The 14930-nt window shown below is 50.2% G+C and overlaps 6 protein-coding genes across 6 annotated transcripts; 5 read left to right on the top strand and 1 right to left on the bottom strand.

Moving 5' to 3' along the window:
- Nucleotides 1-205: 205 nt before the first annotated feature.
- Nucleotides 206-1623, top strand: BO79DRAFT_263355 (acyltransferase family protein; the record flags this gene model as incomplete). The annotated part of the gene is made up of 1 exon (XM_025686674.1): nt 206-1623. One exon carries the CDS (start codon nt 206-208, stop codon nt 1517-1519), a length of 1314 nt encoding a protein of 437 aa, XP_025540621.1. The 3' UTR covers nt 1520-1623.
- Nucleotides 1624-2282: 659 nt separating this feature from the next.
- On the top strand, nt 2283-3718 carry BO79DRAFT_263361 (uncharacterized protein; the record flags this gene model as incomplete). The annotated part of the gene is made up of 2 exons (XM_025686675.1): nt 2283-2690; nt 2737-3718. The coding sequence occupies 2 exons, from the start codon at nt 2283-2285 to the stop codon at nt 3670-3672; spliced, it is 1344 nt and encodes a 447-aa protein (XP_025540622.1). The 3' UTR covers nt 3673-3718.
- A 270-nt stretch (nt 3719-3988) lies between these two features.
- BO79DRAFT_227391 (phytoene desaturase family protein) lies at nt 3989-5823 on the top strand (the record flags this gene model as incomplete). The annotated part of the gene is made up of 5 exons (XM_025683874.1): nt 3989-4016; nt 4069-4190; nt 4234-4767; nt 4832-5683; nt 5815-5823. The coding sequence occupies 5 exons, from the start codon at nt 3989-3991 to the stop codon at nt 5821-5823; spliced, it is 1545 nt and encodes a 514-aa protein (XP_025540623.1).
- Nucleotides 5824-6281: 458 nt separating this feature from the next.
- On the bottom strand, nt 6282-7592 carry BO79DRAFT_144842 (cell wall glucanase; the record flags this gene model as incomplete). Its single annotated transcript, XM_025678401.1, has 3 exons — nt 6282-6943; nt 6990-7424; nt 7478-7592. The coding sequence occupies 3 exons, from the start codon at nt 7590-7592 to the stop codon at nt 6282-6284; spliced, it is 1212 nt and encodes a 403-aa protein (XP_025540624.1).
- Nucleotides 7593-10531: 2939 nt separating this feature from the next.
- BO79DRAFT_237000 (poly hydrolase) lies at nt 10532-11488 on the top strand (the record flags this gene model as incomplete). Its single annotated transcript, XM_025684648.1, has 1 exon — nt 10532-11488. One exon carries the CDS (start codon nt 10532-10534, stop codon nt 11486-11488), a length of 957 nt encoding a protein of 318 aa, XP_025540625.1.
- A 214-nt stretch (nt 11489-11702) lies between these two features.
- Nucleotides 11703-13194, top strand: BO79DRAFT_286793 (zinc-binding alcohol dehydrogenase family protein). Its single transcript, XM_025688508.1, has 5 exons — nt 11703-11969; nt 12032-12166; nt 12222-12437; nt 12485-12855; nt 12948-13194. The coding sequence occupies exons 1-5, from the start codon at nt 11822-11824 to the stop codon at nt 13128-13130; spliced, it is 1053 nt and encodes a 350-aa protein (XP_025540626.1). The 5' UTR covers nt 11703-11821; the 3' UTR covers nt 13131-13194.
- Nucleotides 13195-14930: the final 1736 nt, after the last annotated feature.

Raw genomic sequence — 14930 nt, forward strand, 5'->3', positions numbered from 1 at the left:
GATATGCTAGGTACCACACTGCTTTGTTACTTAATAGGTAGGATCTGTTTGCCGACTCAATGCAAGATCGGCCGTGGCAGGAGTCCGAGTTGTCGGGGCTGCACCTCGGCCATGCTTCTTAAACCCCCCACTCGACCAAAGTATTACAGCACACCTGATCCCCCTTACTCTAAGTACGTTCCCCAATACCCGTCATATACTCAATATGACATCAGCAGCTTCGGCCAAAGCTCGACAAAATTGGCTGGATGGCCTGCGAGGCATGGCTGCGGCTATTGTCGCCTGGTTCCACTTCACGGTGGGAGAAATGAGAGCTCCCTATCGATCATTCTGGGCTGTCCCCGCCGCTGAAAATCACCGCTTCTTCCAGTTACCGCCGTTCCGCTTACTGTTTGCCGGGCAGTCAATGGTTCTTCTCTTCTTTGTCATCTCAGGCTATGCCGTGTCGACCTCCATCATACGTCTCCGTGATGATGCCCCGGCTCAGTTCTATCGAAAACTTACATCTTCCGTCTTTCGCCGTGGTTTCCGACTTTACATTCCCGTTTTGATCCTTTGCCTCATCTCCCATTTGGCTTATTACATGGGTCTGATTGACTGGACGCCGGGTGATCAGGAGGGCTGTCCCGGAGCACAGCCCTGGTCAGCGCTGCAACCTCATCTCAGTTGTCTTACCATGACCTTCCTGACGACTCTTCAACTAAGTGGACCGTTCTATGTGACAGGGTATAATTTCCACTTGTGGACAATCTCATACGAGTACCAATGCTCACTGGCGGTTTATCTGGTCCTACTCGGCCTTGCATCCGTCAGACCTATGTTACGGCTGGTGGCAATCATCTGCCTGAGCGCCGCATTCATGTGGTTCGGCTCACCTATATTATCGGCCTTTCTTGCTGGTCTCGGGTTTGCGGAACTCGATATACTACGTGAAGCGTCACGGGATTCATTGATGGCTGGGCAGAAGAGAAAACCGACCACCCTTGTCAGAAACTGTGCAAATATCCTCACCGGCCTGCTCTTTGTGAGCGGGATTTACCTGTTGTGCCTCCCACAAGACTCAAAATTTCCACCTGACTTCTCGTTTCAATCCTCCCTCAAGCTACCGTTCTATGTAGATCCCGAGATCCGCATCCGGGGATGGCACGCTGTTGGGGCGATCCTTGTTGTTGGAACGCTCAGACATCTTCGATTCCTGCGAATTCCGCTAGAGACTCGTCTGGCCCAATTCCTCGGGATGATCTCTTTCTCACTATATCTGTTTCATCCTTTATTCATCATGGTCATGCGCAATCGCATCCTGCAGGCTGTGTGCCATTATCTGTGGGGGACGGATTTCTGGCAGACGCAGCAGGATGAGTCCGCCTGGCATGTAATCATCCTGGCGTGGAGTGCCGCTGCGTCGGTTCTTTTCCCGCCGTTAATTCTGGCATCTATGTATATGGCCAAGATTGTAGACCGGAAGTCGGTTGCTTGGTCGTATCAAGTGGAAAACCTCGTCAGCCGTGCTAGCAGGTGACCGCAGTTGGTCTTTGGATATACACTAGAACTTTTTTTGTTTTGCCGATATTGAATCATTTAGGACTATTTTCAAGGCTCGCGGCAGGAGGGGTGGCTTTGAAGTGGGAGCAGAAGATCTTACGTGGGTTGGCGTTCCTCGGCATTCACCCGCAGCATGAAGATCATCACCTAGTTTAGGAGATCTGCACTAATTCATGCCTGCCTTTCTGATGCATTAGCTGCAGACAGCGATCATGATTAGCCAGCCTTGTCAGCACAACCGGATTACCCCTCTTAACTCACTTTCCATCCTCCCACTATACTCCCAGCCCGGTCGACATAACTCTGAAAGTAGTTTTCGTGCCTGAAATTGCAGATCAATGCATACTATGACCGACGTTGTCAGCACGGGCTCGTAACCAACTCCGAGGTACCGAATCCGTGTCCGAGCAGGAGCCGCAAATCAGGCGTGCCAAACTGTAAGCTGACACGAAGGGCTCGGCAGAGGATCGAGCACAGGGGCAATGCGTGAGAAGAACCCAACAGTTAATGGAAGGTGAAGCGATCAATACGACAACTTGGCCTTCAGTTAGATCTGCACATGGTGCCAAGTGTAGCTATGCGTCATCGCTGGGGCTGAGCATACAGAATTGGTGTACTCGGGTAAATCCGTTATGAACAGCAACAAGCTGAATATCCAGTCGTGACCTACTGAACTTCAATGAATACACCTGGGAAATATTGAGGGTATACTGGAATTTTCAATAGCTGCCGCAACCACAATGCGGCGCGTTCTATTGTCGCTTGTACTATCTCTTTCACTCCTCTTCATCTTCTACAAAACCAAGCACATCGGAGACTACACCATTCGAGTTGCCACGCCTGGATTGAATCTGGGGAAGCACATAACCGTATCGAGCTCCAAAACCGACCGATTTCGTCCCCTCAGACTGACCGAATGCACCGACTCAACCCCCGGATACTACGCGCCATGTGTGGCTCGGACACTACCGAATGTAGTATCCGCTGAGGAGCTGATCTACCCTGCCTTTACCATAAACCCTCCAATATTCGCTACGTCCCGTCCTCACGATGCAGAACGGTGGTGGAACACGACGTGGATGATGTGGGAGCGAGCTTATGAGATGAAAGGTCTAGTGCGTTATCCTGAAAAGCACGGTCAGATATATGTGAGTGTACACATCCCTGCACAAGAGACAAATACTTATATTCCAGGTATTTGAAAATGTTACCCTATCTGCTTCTACACCCTTCGACCAGTGGATAATGCAAGCCTGCATGTCCGGCCTCGCCACAACCTCTCATGTTGTACCTAGCAGCGACGAGCCCACCCATGACAGCGTGCTGCTGGCAAATTTCCCAGACTCTTGGTCGATGCAGCACTTTCTCGACCGTGGCATGCGGGCAGTCGCTCAGTCGCGGGACCATCAGACGCAGTCCGTAGCTACCGGGCGCAAGGGACACAAGTCCGTCGAGGAGTTCTGGTCATACCTCGGATATCCTGCAGACCAGGTGTTGCATAGCGATACGAGCTTTGTCGCATCGCAGCTTATATGGAGCTGTCGTGCACCGCTTATCCACCCGTGGCTGTCACAGAGGTCCCTTTCGCTCCTCAGTCCTGATAGTCTCCAGCCTGTGGAAAAGTCAAACCGGAAAATAATTCTATACATGACGCGATCCAACGGGTTGATCCTCAATGCTGGCCGAGAAGTCCTCAATGAAGATATTCTTCTGGCAAATATCCAATCACTTCTCGGTAAGAGAAGGAAAAGGGAAGAACTTAAAATGTTCAACCACGAGGACTTTCCCAGCACTGACGCGCTGATGCGCTACGTTCATCGAAACGTGAAAGCGGTGATTGGCCCACATGGAAGCGCTCTGCATAATCATTTCTGGGCTGCGGAGGATACACTGTTAATCGAATTTATGCCAACATCCAGGCCGGACTTTGCTTTCTATGAGGCCGCAAGCATGCGGGATCAACCATATGCGGTATTGATGATAGATCCCGTGGATGATCAGCATAACATGGAGGTGGATGTACCTGCTGTGCTGGAAATTTTGTCGGAGAGGTTGGACCAGCCACTGGAGATCGACGAGATGCTTAAGGTAGCTTATGATTGGGAGGCGGAAGATCTGGGAGTCAATTAGCTTGTTCCTGTGTGTTATACCCGGTTTAAGCGGAACTCAATTTGATATTACATGATAATCCAGCAATTTCTATCTGGTTTTAAATTTACCTTTTCATGTTGCTCTTTGGCCTGACCCGTGGATCGAGCCCTCTTTAACTGCCCTCCCACTTGCTCTGTCCTGGTTAGTACCACACGCCTTGAGTATAAAACTTGTGACACCCATATGCCTCCGCCATATCTCGCATATGGCTTACTGCATGACATCAACTCCCAGCCGTAAACGCTAGAAAATTACACAACTTCATTCACTTCCTAAAGCACCTGCTGTTGGCTCAATGGAGCCTTCCACTGCCATAGTAGTCGGTATGAAGCATATCTCATCTTCTCCATCCTTCTCTAACTACTCAGCCAACAGGTGGTGGTGCCGGCGGTGTCGCTGTCGCAGCGCGCCTCGCCAAAAAGGGCTACAAAGTGACAGTGGTGGAGAAGAACGCAGACATCGGTGGACGCTGTTCTCTAATGCAAGAGAATGACTATGTGCGTCCCTCGATATATCCCAGGGCGATACTAACATCTGTAGCGCTTCGACCAAGGCCCATCCCTCCTTCTCATGCCGTCGTTCTTCCACCAAATATTTCAAGACCTAGACACCTCCATCTCCGCTGAAGGCATCACCCTCCGCAAATGCGACCCTAGCTACCGCATCTGGTTCCCAGACCACGACCACATTGACTTGTCCACTGACATTCCATCGATGAAAGAGCAGATAGAGGCCTACGAAGGACCGCACGGATTCGAAGGATTCCTACGCTTCCTGGTTGAATCCGGTCGACATTATACCTTGTCCTGTGAACATATCTTGCACCGTAACTTCGCGACCATCTGGAGTCTCGTCCGCTGGGACCTTCTCCTCGCTTTACCCAGACTCCACGTCTTCGAGAGTATATATACTCGTGCGAGTCACTACTTTCACTCAGATAAACTCCGCCAGGCATTCACGTTCGCCAGTATGTATCTGGGTATGAGCCCGTTTGATGCTCCGGCGACATACTCTTTGCTACAGTATACGGAAATGGCAGATGGAATATGGTATCCTGTTGGTGGATTCAGAACTGTGCCTCCCCCCAACTTCTATATTAACTCCATTATACATGATCTTAGCTGAGATATATATATAGATCCTCGACGCCCTGGTCAAAATCAGCATCCGCCACAACACCACATACATCCTCAACACGCCCGTAACCTCCATCGCCCTCAGCGACGACCACAAGCACGCAGCCGGCGTGCATCTCTCCAGCGGCAAATTCCTCCCAGCAGACATCGTAATCATCAACGCGGACCTAACCTACACATACAACAACCTCCTCCCGAAAACCACCTACAGCGAATCCCTCCAAAACAAACCGACCTCATGCAGCAGCATCTCCTTCTACTGGGGGTTGGACACCACCCTCCCGAACCTCCAATCCCACAATATATTCCTCCCCCCTTCATCAAAATACAAGTCCAGCTTTGATGCCATCTTCAAAAACCACCAAATCCCCGAACATCCCTCATTCTACCTACACATCCCAAGTAGAATCGACCCCTCAGCTTCACCACCGAACACAGACGCTATCGTCGTCCTAGTACCTGTCCCTCACCTCCTCTCTTCAACATCCTCCTCCTCATCACCAACATCCCCATTAAACCCCCACAACGCAACCGCCTACTGGCACACCACCACCCAAACCATCCGCGCCTTGATCCTCTCCACTATCCACGACCTCACAGGCAACGACATCGAACCACACATCGTATGCGAAAGGATCGAAACCCCACTGACGTGGAAGGACAAATACAATCTTGATCGCGGGGCGATACTCGGTCTTTCGCATTCGTTTCTTAATGTCTTGTGCTTTAGACCCAGGATTCAGCATGAGAGTATCCAGGGGTTGTTTTTCGTTGGGGCCAGTACGCATCCGGGGAGTGGGGTGCCGGTTGTGCTTGGGGGGAGTGGGGTTGTTGTTCGGGTTATTGAGGAGTGGGTTGGGAGGGTGAGGAGGGGGGGTGTTAAGGAATGGAGGAGGGGGAAAAGGGGTTGGGTGTGGGTTGGTGGTGGTGTTATTTTTTTGGTGGTGTTGGTGTTGATGATGATGCGGGTGGAGATGGGGATGAGGATGAGTGAATGGTTTTGTAGGCTTGAGGAAGCGTGGATAGAGAGCGGCGATGAGTCCACTTGGCGGATGTTGCTGTGTGCTATTTTGGGGATTGGGCTGGTGCGGAACTTGTGTCTTGCTTGTACGGGGGTACCTGCGGAATTGTAGATTCTTCTTGTTGTGGGTGGTAGGAGTAGGAAGAAAATGTGACAGTGTGGGGCGGATGTATCATAGCACAGCTTTGTGGATGGGTATAACAGGACTATGAGACTTTTTATATAATGTAGCTAACTAGCCATAGTATAGCTGACTCAATCCGCAGTAATACAATTTTATGTTCAGTGCGAGTGTTATATGTACATCTACACTCGATATTATGATTAAGTACACTATAGTCATACACCTTTCCAATCTAGATCCGAGGAAATATATACCACATCAAGCATCTCGCGTGCCACGTTCACACTTGAAACCGTGTACCACCCATTTAGAACAGACTCAGCGCAACCACGGCACCGACAGCCGCGAGGACCGATCCCTCCATCACGCGCTCACCATACCCAGAAGCGGCACTCTTCTTTGTGCTGCTGTCTCCACTGTTACTGCCGCCAGTGCTACTGGCTCCGGAGCTGGATCCCGAGGCGGTAGCCGAATCCGACATCTTGGTGCCAGCAGTCATGTTCAGGCCAGTATCCTGCAGGTTGTAGAGCACGGTGCTGTTGCCGGAGAGTTCAATAGTGTCTGACAGACCGCTGTCGCTGGTGTACACGTAGGAAGTGTCACCCTTGTCGATAGTTCCAGCCGGGGCAGGGTAGCACTCGATCGTGATGTCCTTGTACTGCGCGTAGAAGTAGCCATACTCCTTAATATCCGTGCTGTCCCAGTCGATTAGACCACCAGCCCATTCAATGGTACCCAGACCCTCGGCTTCCGAACCACCAGGCCAGATTGACATCTCCAGCCGAGACGGCGTCTGGGGGTACTGGTAGATACCCGAGGTAGCGTTGTAGGTTGAGTTCTTAGTCAGGGTGCGCATCACGGTGCCATCGATGAGCCATTCCAACACGTCGGGCTTCCAGTCAATGGTGTAGGTGTGCCATTCGTCAAAGGTGTTGCCGGTAGACACGGCGGCATTGACCTCGTTGGTATCTAGATTGTCAGTTTAGAGAACGGGAAGGATAATCTGTGAACATACAGTTCTCTACACCCTGGAAGTAGAAGTTGGTCTGCGCGCTGGACAGATTGTATCCAACCCATTCAAGGTCGATCTCATCAAAATCATCCGACATCAGAATGAAACCCGTCACGACACCTTGCGTCCGGCTGCTCTTGATCTTGGCCGACACCTTGCCATACCAGATGTAATGGTTAAGGGAGTACAGACTGCCCGTCGTGCCGTTGGGCATCGTCAACCACAGACTATCATTCTTGATCTTGGGGTAGCCGCTGTACACCCAATCGTATTCGGACGCGTTACCAAGGTAGTGGTCGTACAGGACTGCATTGTCCATGCTTGTGAACGAGTAGGTCTGGTTCTTGCAGATGGGCTCGGGCGTGCAGCTGTCAAGCGAGTACGATTCAAGAGGGTTGCAACCTCCCAGGCAGTAGGTTCCTACACCACATTGTCCACCTTGAAGATAATATGTCAGGATATGCGTGAATTACGAGGCATGGTGTGCTCACTGTAGCAGCACGGGTACTCTTCCGGACACTTGCTGTCGGTGCTGCAAGTCGGGGCAGAGGCCGAGGCGGTGGCCGCAGCCAGACAGGCCACGAACCATGCAGGAATGTGGCGCATATTGGGTCCGAACAAGAATGCTATGCCGCAGTCGAGGGGTGTGGCAGAGGACTGCCAAAAAGGACTGCCGGGGAGAATACACTGAGTACAGTGAAAAGATGAAACAACAGCGTAGTTTCAGTAGCAAAGGAACGGCGGGTTCAGCATTATATTGAGGGAAAATCCCGCATGTCATGGATTCCCCGAACCGACCGGTCAAAAGGGGGAACGTGTGGGACAAGGCGACAGCCAAACGATAGCAGACCGAAAGCCCGCAGATATCGCTTAAGCATATTGAAATTGGATAATCGCATACAAATTTTAAGAGTAGGACGGACCAGCTAACCCAAAAAGTATTGGCGAACAGTGGCAATGACGAGTGGTATCACTTTTATGGGTACACTAAATGTCTTGGAGAGGCCCGCTGAAGATAACATGTTGATGGCGCTCGGCGATACCATGGTAGAGACGGGTCATATCTGGGTCAGTTCACCGGGGGGTCTCATCACAGTAAATCATAAAATCATAAGCGAGCTCGCAGCCCTCCATATCCGCTAAGCAGGGACATTTGCACTTCATTGCGGGATTCCCCGGTGATCGTACGTCAGAGCAATCGGATCGAATCTGCACGAATGGCAGGTCTTCATGCCGGGGAAATTGTTTCACGCCTGCCGAGGGCGACCAATCCGAGCTAGGCAGCAGGATTCTCCTGCGCCATTGTTGGGTCAAGCTTTGCTAGTGCTAGCACTAGTACAGACTAACCAGCGCCAACCCAGGGGTATTGCGCGTCCCCGTCATTTGTTATCAGAAAGCGGTGATCAATATTTAATTCTAAACAGCGGCGTAGGAGGTGGACTGATATGGCATAAAACTCCTGCGCCATGGTATTTAGCAGAGTGTTCGTCTCGGTGCTGCGTAGATCAACGGGGCGCCGCAATTAAGTTGTCCGCTTCCTGGGGAAATATTTAATGCCGAAAACAGCCGCTATTCCGAACGGCTTGCATTTTTCCACGGTGGGTCTGGCCGTCGGACTTCATTGGCGATGATCCTTCATTATTTATCCATGTCTCACCCGGGATCAGCTGGTCAGAAGATGTCCTTGACTCTTTGGTGTTCTAAAGTTCCCGCCCAAATCCGGTCACACCGTTAGCGAGATGACCCTGGAAGAATATGCAGCCGGGGGATGTACTAAGTAACCATTCACCGTAGTGGGCCAAAGGTCTCCTAATACCAATTGGGTGTAACTGAGCAAAGCCATGCCTGATTTATCCTCTTTCTGACTCCTCGTGCACCCCCTTGTCAGCTTTCCATGAATCATAATTCGGACCAGCTAGGGACTCCGGATGCGATGCCGAAAGCCGTCCCAAAGCTTGGCTAAAGCTTGTCTCAGCCATAAAATCAGTCAGTTCCTGATGTCTCACAAGCGTTCGTTAACCGTGGAACTCAAAATAACTAAGACATGTTCTACCCACGCTAGTTCGGCCTGTCATAGGCAGTGTTGCAAGACAGTGTAGCGCGTGTTTCGCTTCCTCTAATATATCGTAAGATGCTGCTAGCTGTTAATGACGCTAGAATCCTCTTCGCCGTCCACTCAAGCTGTCCAGTTAAGGGGCAATATAGAAGATGAAATATAACCAGTTTTGAAAGAGACGTACCACTAGTCGGAAACCAGTATCTTCCTCCGATGCACTCCGTAAGTTGCGGGGAACCAGAGGAACGCCTGCGCGTCTTCAATTAGCACCGCATCTGCTCAATTTCTAGGCTGCAACTATTTCGACGAGACATGCCCCTGGTCAGCAATTATTTGGTTGTGTATCGGAAGACACGCCCGTATGTAATATAGACAGCTTCTGATTTGCAAACTCGTCCTTGAGAAGCGACTCTGGTGGAATGAAAGACAGCCCCTCTGATAGCCCACATATTTGAGCCATCGCAGTCCAGACATCGGACCCGGTTAAGACAGGGGTTGGGGTTTATGTAGTTGGATGACCATGCGGCATGAAGTATCGAATCTTGTCATCGGACGATGAAAAGCCAAAGACTGGGTAGACGGAGATAGGGGTGAAGTGAAGGGAGGAAGGAATAGATCAATGCATCGTTGCTCTCGTGACTCGATCAGCTGCAGATCAGGTGATTTTGCCCAAATCCTTCCAACAACGACTCACCGTTGCCAACAATCATGTCCGGCTATGCATGTCTCGGTACTTCGGTCATTGAGCTCCTCTGACCAAGTATTCCACTATCCTCCGTTGACTAAAGTTCTACAATCCCAGAGATCAATGAAAGTACCACATATTGCCAGCTTAGACAAGCCATGACCAGGGAGTCCTATTACACGGCAAGCGCTGTGCAACGAGGGTACTGAAGATCTCTCAACGTGTGCCATGGCCAGCAAGTCCATCCCTATGATTTTCCCAGATGTGTACTGACGTTTGGATGATATTGTCAGAAACCTACAAGCTGAATCGACATACTGGGAGTAGGCGCTGTTTGCTGATGAAGACAACGAGGTGTGAGGAATAAGTTGATAAGCAACTCAACTCCACCTGACCTAATCGCTCACCCAACTGAGATGAGAGATGTCAGATCGGCCACAAAGGAATGTTCTCAACGCTTTTGTTGGTACCAATATCTGTTGGATCCACTTACCCTCCGCATGTCCCCGCAACCACTTAAGATCGGGCATGCGGCTTACGGCTCGGAATAAACTCTCAACGTTGAACGCTTGCTACAGTTTTACTACTCTATCCAGCTTACACTTATAACGCTCCAATCTGCCGTTCTCATCCCTAAGGGTAAACGTTGTCCTTAGCGCTTACGGCCCAACAGTTCTAGTCATCGGCATATCGGCATTCCGTTCTTTCCGACCGTCAGATTATATACTACTAGTGTCGCAGGACGCTCAGTTTGTAGTATTCCGACCACACCTGAGGGAATATCTGCAACAGAGTCGCGCAATCATGGACATACCTCTTACCACTCCCGAAGTACCGCCACAGTTCCTTAAGTCGGCGTTTCTCGTCGGACACATCCCCCAGCGCACTCTGGCAGCTGAACCGCGCGTGTCCTACACTCTGTACATCCCTCCCACACATTACAATCCAGACCCCAACGGCGCCTCTCAAGAAAGCCCTTATGACAAACCCAAGCTTCCCTTGCTGGTCAATATTCATGGTACCAGCCGCAACAGCTCCATCCGACCTGAGCATGCCTCCTTTGCGGAATCCACTCCCTGTGCCATTCTTGCCCCGCTTTTCCCCGCGAACATCGATGGGCCCAATGATCTCGACTCATACAAGGTGCTGCGTTCAGCGACATTGCGCTCTGATCTTGCGCTTCTGGCAATTCTAGATGAAGTGGCTACAGTATGGCCTGGAATTGACACAGAGAAGGTCTTCTTAGCGGGGTTTTCTGGTGGAGGGCAATTTGCGCATCGGTTTCTCTACGTGCACCCTGAGCGATTGGCGGCCGTGAGCGTCGGTGCCCCGGGCAAGGTGACAATGCTTGATGAGCAACTGGCATGGCCGAGTGGGATTGCTAATTTCCAGGAGGTGTTCGGTAAAAAGCTAGACAAGGATGTGATGAGAAACGTGCAGATTCAGCTAGTTATTGGAAGTGAAGACGTGAAGGTCCATGGGGGAAAGGAGTTCTGGGACTGGGCGAAGAAAGTGATGGCCCAACGAATGGCTGCGGAAAAGGCATCCGAGAAAAACAGTGGCAAAGAGAAGATGGGAAAGCGGGAGGTAGTGATGATGGACCAGGGACGATCGCAGTCGCTACAGCAGTTGCAGAGCAGTTGGAAAGCAGACGGTATTGAGGCTCAGCTGGACGTGGTGGATGGAGTGGCACATAGCTCGGTGGGAGTGCAGGAATGTGTATTGAGCTATCTGCAGCCACTGATGCGAAAGCGCGGCTGAGAATGCAAGACGAAATACGATAACCAATCTAAAAGGTGGGATATTACCGATATAAAAACTAAGCGAACACTCGGAAGTGTATCTCGGGAAATAGCCGGGGATCTCCTGACGCGGGGATTCCCGTTCCCCGCATGTTGCTTCGCTTTTAGCGCGCTTATCAATCACCTTGCCTGTTAGCCCATTCACCAAGTCTCTCGCGCTCCTTTATAAATATCTCTAAATAGCTATTGTGCAAAAGTACCCTTCAAGTACGACCTCGAACTGACCTGGCAAGAACCTTCCACTCGGTCTGCACGCGAAATAGCACAGAATACCGACCAGCATCTCACCAGAATGGCCACCCCATCAAACACAGCGCTCGTTGTCCGCGTTACAGATGGCAAACCACCAAAGCTGTCCAAAGAAGAGATCCCCCTGCCATCTCCAGCCTCGAATCAAGTGCTAGTCAAGCTGTCGCATGCTGCACAAAACCCGACCGATGGTTGGTCCACCACCCAATCCCATCCTACCTGTCCTGCATTCAACCCCACTCACACACTATAGTGCAATCTTTCGATAGTAACGCGTTTGGCGATGGCGCAGTTCTTGGATGCGACTTTGTCGGCGAGGTTATTGAGCTAGGCAGTGAGGTTACCCGACTCGCCAAAGGTGATATCATTGCTGGCTTAGTCTGGGGAGGTATGTAGTCACCGCATTCACTCGACAATCCAAGCTGACCCGTTCCTGATTGTAGGAGAGATCAAAGGTCTCGGCGCATACAGCCAATACTGCCTAGCAGATGAACGAGTCTCATTCAAGCTACCTACCACCAGCAATATCTCGCGCGCAGAAGGCAGCACTATTCCCCTAGCCGCAGCTACAGCATGGCTAGCTTTATTCTCGAAAGGCTGTCTTGCACTCAATCGCAACCCAGCCAAGGGTACCAGGATCCTGGTATGGGGTGGTAGCTGTAAGTCCCCATGACACTGAACCAAGTACAATACTGACTTAGTTTAGCAAGCGTCGGTCTATACACCATCCAACTCGCCTCTCTCTGCGGCTTCGAAGTAGTGACGACATGCAGCCCCAAGCACTTCAACCTGGTCTGCGCATCTGGTGCCAAGTACGCCTTTGACTACAAAGACAAAGATGTTGCTGAGCAGATCCGGGGACTGGCGCCGGGTCTACGCTATGTCTTTGATACCATCGGCAACGCGACGTCCTCTGCTACAGCTTCACGCGCGCTTCATCCCGGACTCGGGAATCTCTGCACAGTGCGTCCTGGAAAGGCTAATACGAAGAATGTTGTTCCAGGAACTCGCGTCACGGATGTGTTGGTTTGGACTGCTTTCCTCAAAGATCACAGTTATGGAGAGTTCAAGTGGCCCGTGCGTATTTCTATCCCTCCTATCATATGATGTGCCCCGCATGATGAATTAGGCTTGGAGTACAGCTGACTAAATCCTTCATTAATGTCTAGGCGTCGAAAGATGACCACGAGCTTGCTAGCGAGTTGTTTGAGAAGTTGCCACGCTGGCTGGAGAAGGGTACACTGAAGCCTAATACGCCGAAATTGCTCAAGGGATTAGACGCGGTGGCGGATGGATTCCAGGAGTACAGAGATGGGAAGATCTCGGCGTACAAGATAGTTTACGAGATATGAGTCTACCATGAGCTAGATTGACGATGCTATAATGATGGCTTTATTATGATAGCATGATACAGAGTGGTTAATATCAAATACCAAGACCATTCATCTATTATTGCCAGTCCACGGTTTCATCTTGTTCCTCTCACCCATCCAAACAATGTATCAACATAACCTAGTTATAACTGCTTGAAGCTTATCCATGAGTCAATACTACGCCCGTAAAGGTACCGGTATATAATACTCAGGAGCAAGGCATGAATCCGTCTTCACCGATGACCCTCTCTTTCGAATCAGTTTCCCTTTCTATTCCTAATGTAAACATTTTCCAGTACTGAGTGCGTCGACATGTGCCCCCTAGCCATAGGCAAAAGAATTATTGGACACTGCTAGCTCGGGTGGTGTTCGTCAACATCTCCTGTCTCAGACACATGGGCGTCCTCTAGCATTGTATGCCATTCCAACTGAAGTCTTCTCAGCACATGGGCTATGTGTGAACCCATAATTCTGTCTGATGACAATCCGATATCTATATTGATTATCGTGTCTCATCGTTCGCATCAATAAGGTTGGTAGCGGGTAGCTTTGTGGCCCGTGACTCTTTTACTGCATCTCATGCTTTGCCACAAAGAGCGCATTGGGGTTCGAAGAGTTGAAAATCAGTCTGCATAATCTGGCCTGCATTGACGTATTGCGAGTTATCCATTACGCCTTGTCGGTATGTACCAAGTATCTCAAATGCGATACCCATGCAACATCCTGGCTCATCGGACAATCTTTGGACAGTTGTCCAATGTCCCTTTCTCTGCATCAATGTGAAGTAATATACTGCAGATTGCCCTTCACTAGTGTGTGTAGCCAGTACCTCTCCTTCGTCCGGAAAGTACCTGCCCATACGAAGACCTTCTCGTAGAGGAAAGCAGTAAAGAAGGAGAAACAGGAATCACGGGCCCTACCTTTGTGCATTTAAACATTGTTCGTATGCCTAGTTATGCGCAATTTCTGGAATGTAGATTTTAAAAGGCGACTCATGGTCATTCGCCACTAAAAATATGCAGCATGATCTGTTGGCGTTCCTGTAATGGAATAAGGAAAGGACTATCGTAAACGCATTCGGCGAAAGAATCCGCAATAATTATTATTTGGTCGAGACAGGCCCAACAGAGGTCATGCTTCTTTGGCAGCATCATGGCAGATTTCTATAGGCGATACTGAGGAGGAGGCTGTGCGAGTTCCTTCTCAGCGCAATTTGCAGACTTCGGATCCTCAGTATCCTCTGAATCGCTCTCTTCAACTTCATATGGCCGAAAGATAATCTGTAATGGCTGCACCGGGGACGTGTGAGTTTACCAATCAAATGCGTGATTGGCAACTTCTTTTCATCTGTGCGCTCCTTCCTAACAGTAATTCCTCTCGAATAACCATCCTGCTTCCTTGACAGCATTCTCAGCCACGCTTCTTATTCATCTTCCCTACTCGAGCTGTTCGCCTTTGGCGATATGTCATGCTCGTGGGATTCTTTCGTCCCTGTACGTCATCTCCAGAGATCTGGATATTTCGACGAGGTTCTTGGTATTGTGCTGAACTAGATTGGACCTTCATAGTCTCGAAAGCATTCATTTGGAATGGTTCTTGTTGCATTTCGACATAAATAAATTCACGACAACCCTCGGTATAACCGGGAGATTATTGGGGAAGGTATCCGTTCTGCAGGGAAGGATAAGTGCTTGCTCGCACCTTTCTGCGAACATCTGCCCCATGTAATAAGAATCGAAGCCAATCCTATATGATCGCCCATTGGACACAGCAGCAGAG

Source organism: Aspergillus costaricaensis, assembly GCF_003184835.1.
Source record: "Aspergillus costaricaensis CBS 115574 unplaced genomic scaffold BO79scaffold_12, whole genome shotgun sequence".
NCBI lineage: Eukaryota > Fungi > Ascomycota > Eurotiomycetes > Eurotiales > Aspergillaceae > Aspergillus > Aspergillus costaricensis.

Bases quoted from the DNA above. Each gene is read 5' to 3' on its own strand.
- BO79DRAFT_286793 (XM_025688508.1), top strand. From the start codon at position 11,822: ATGGCCACCCCATCAAACACAGCGCTCGTTGTCCGCGTTACAGATGGC. The intron at 11,970-12,031 runs GTTGGTCCACCA...CACACACTATAG, and splicing joins TGCACAAAACCCGACCGATG to TGCAATCTTTCGATAGTAAC. The intron at 12,856-12,947 runs GTGCGTATTTCT...ATTAATGTCTAG, and splicing joins ATGGAGAGTTCAAGTGGCCC to GCGTCGAAAGATGACCACGA.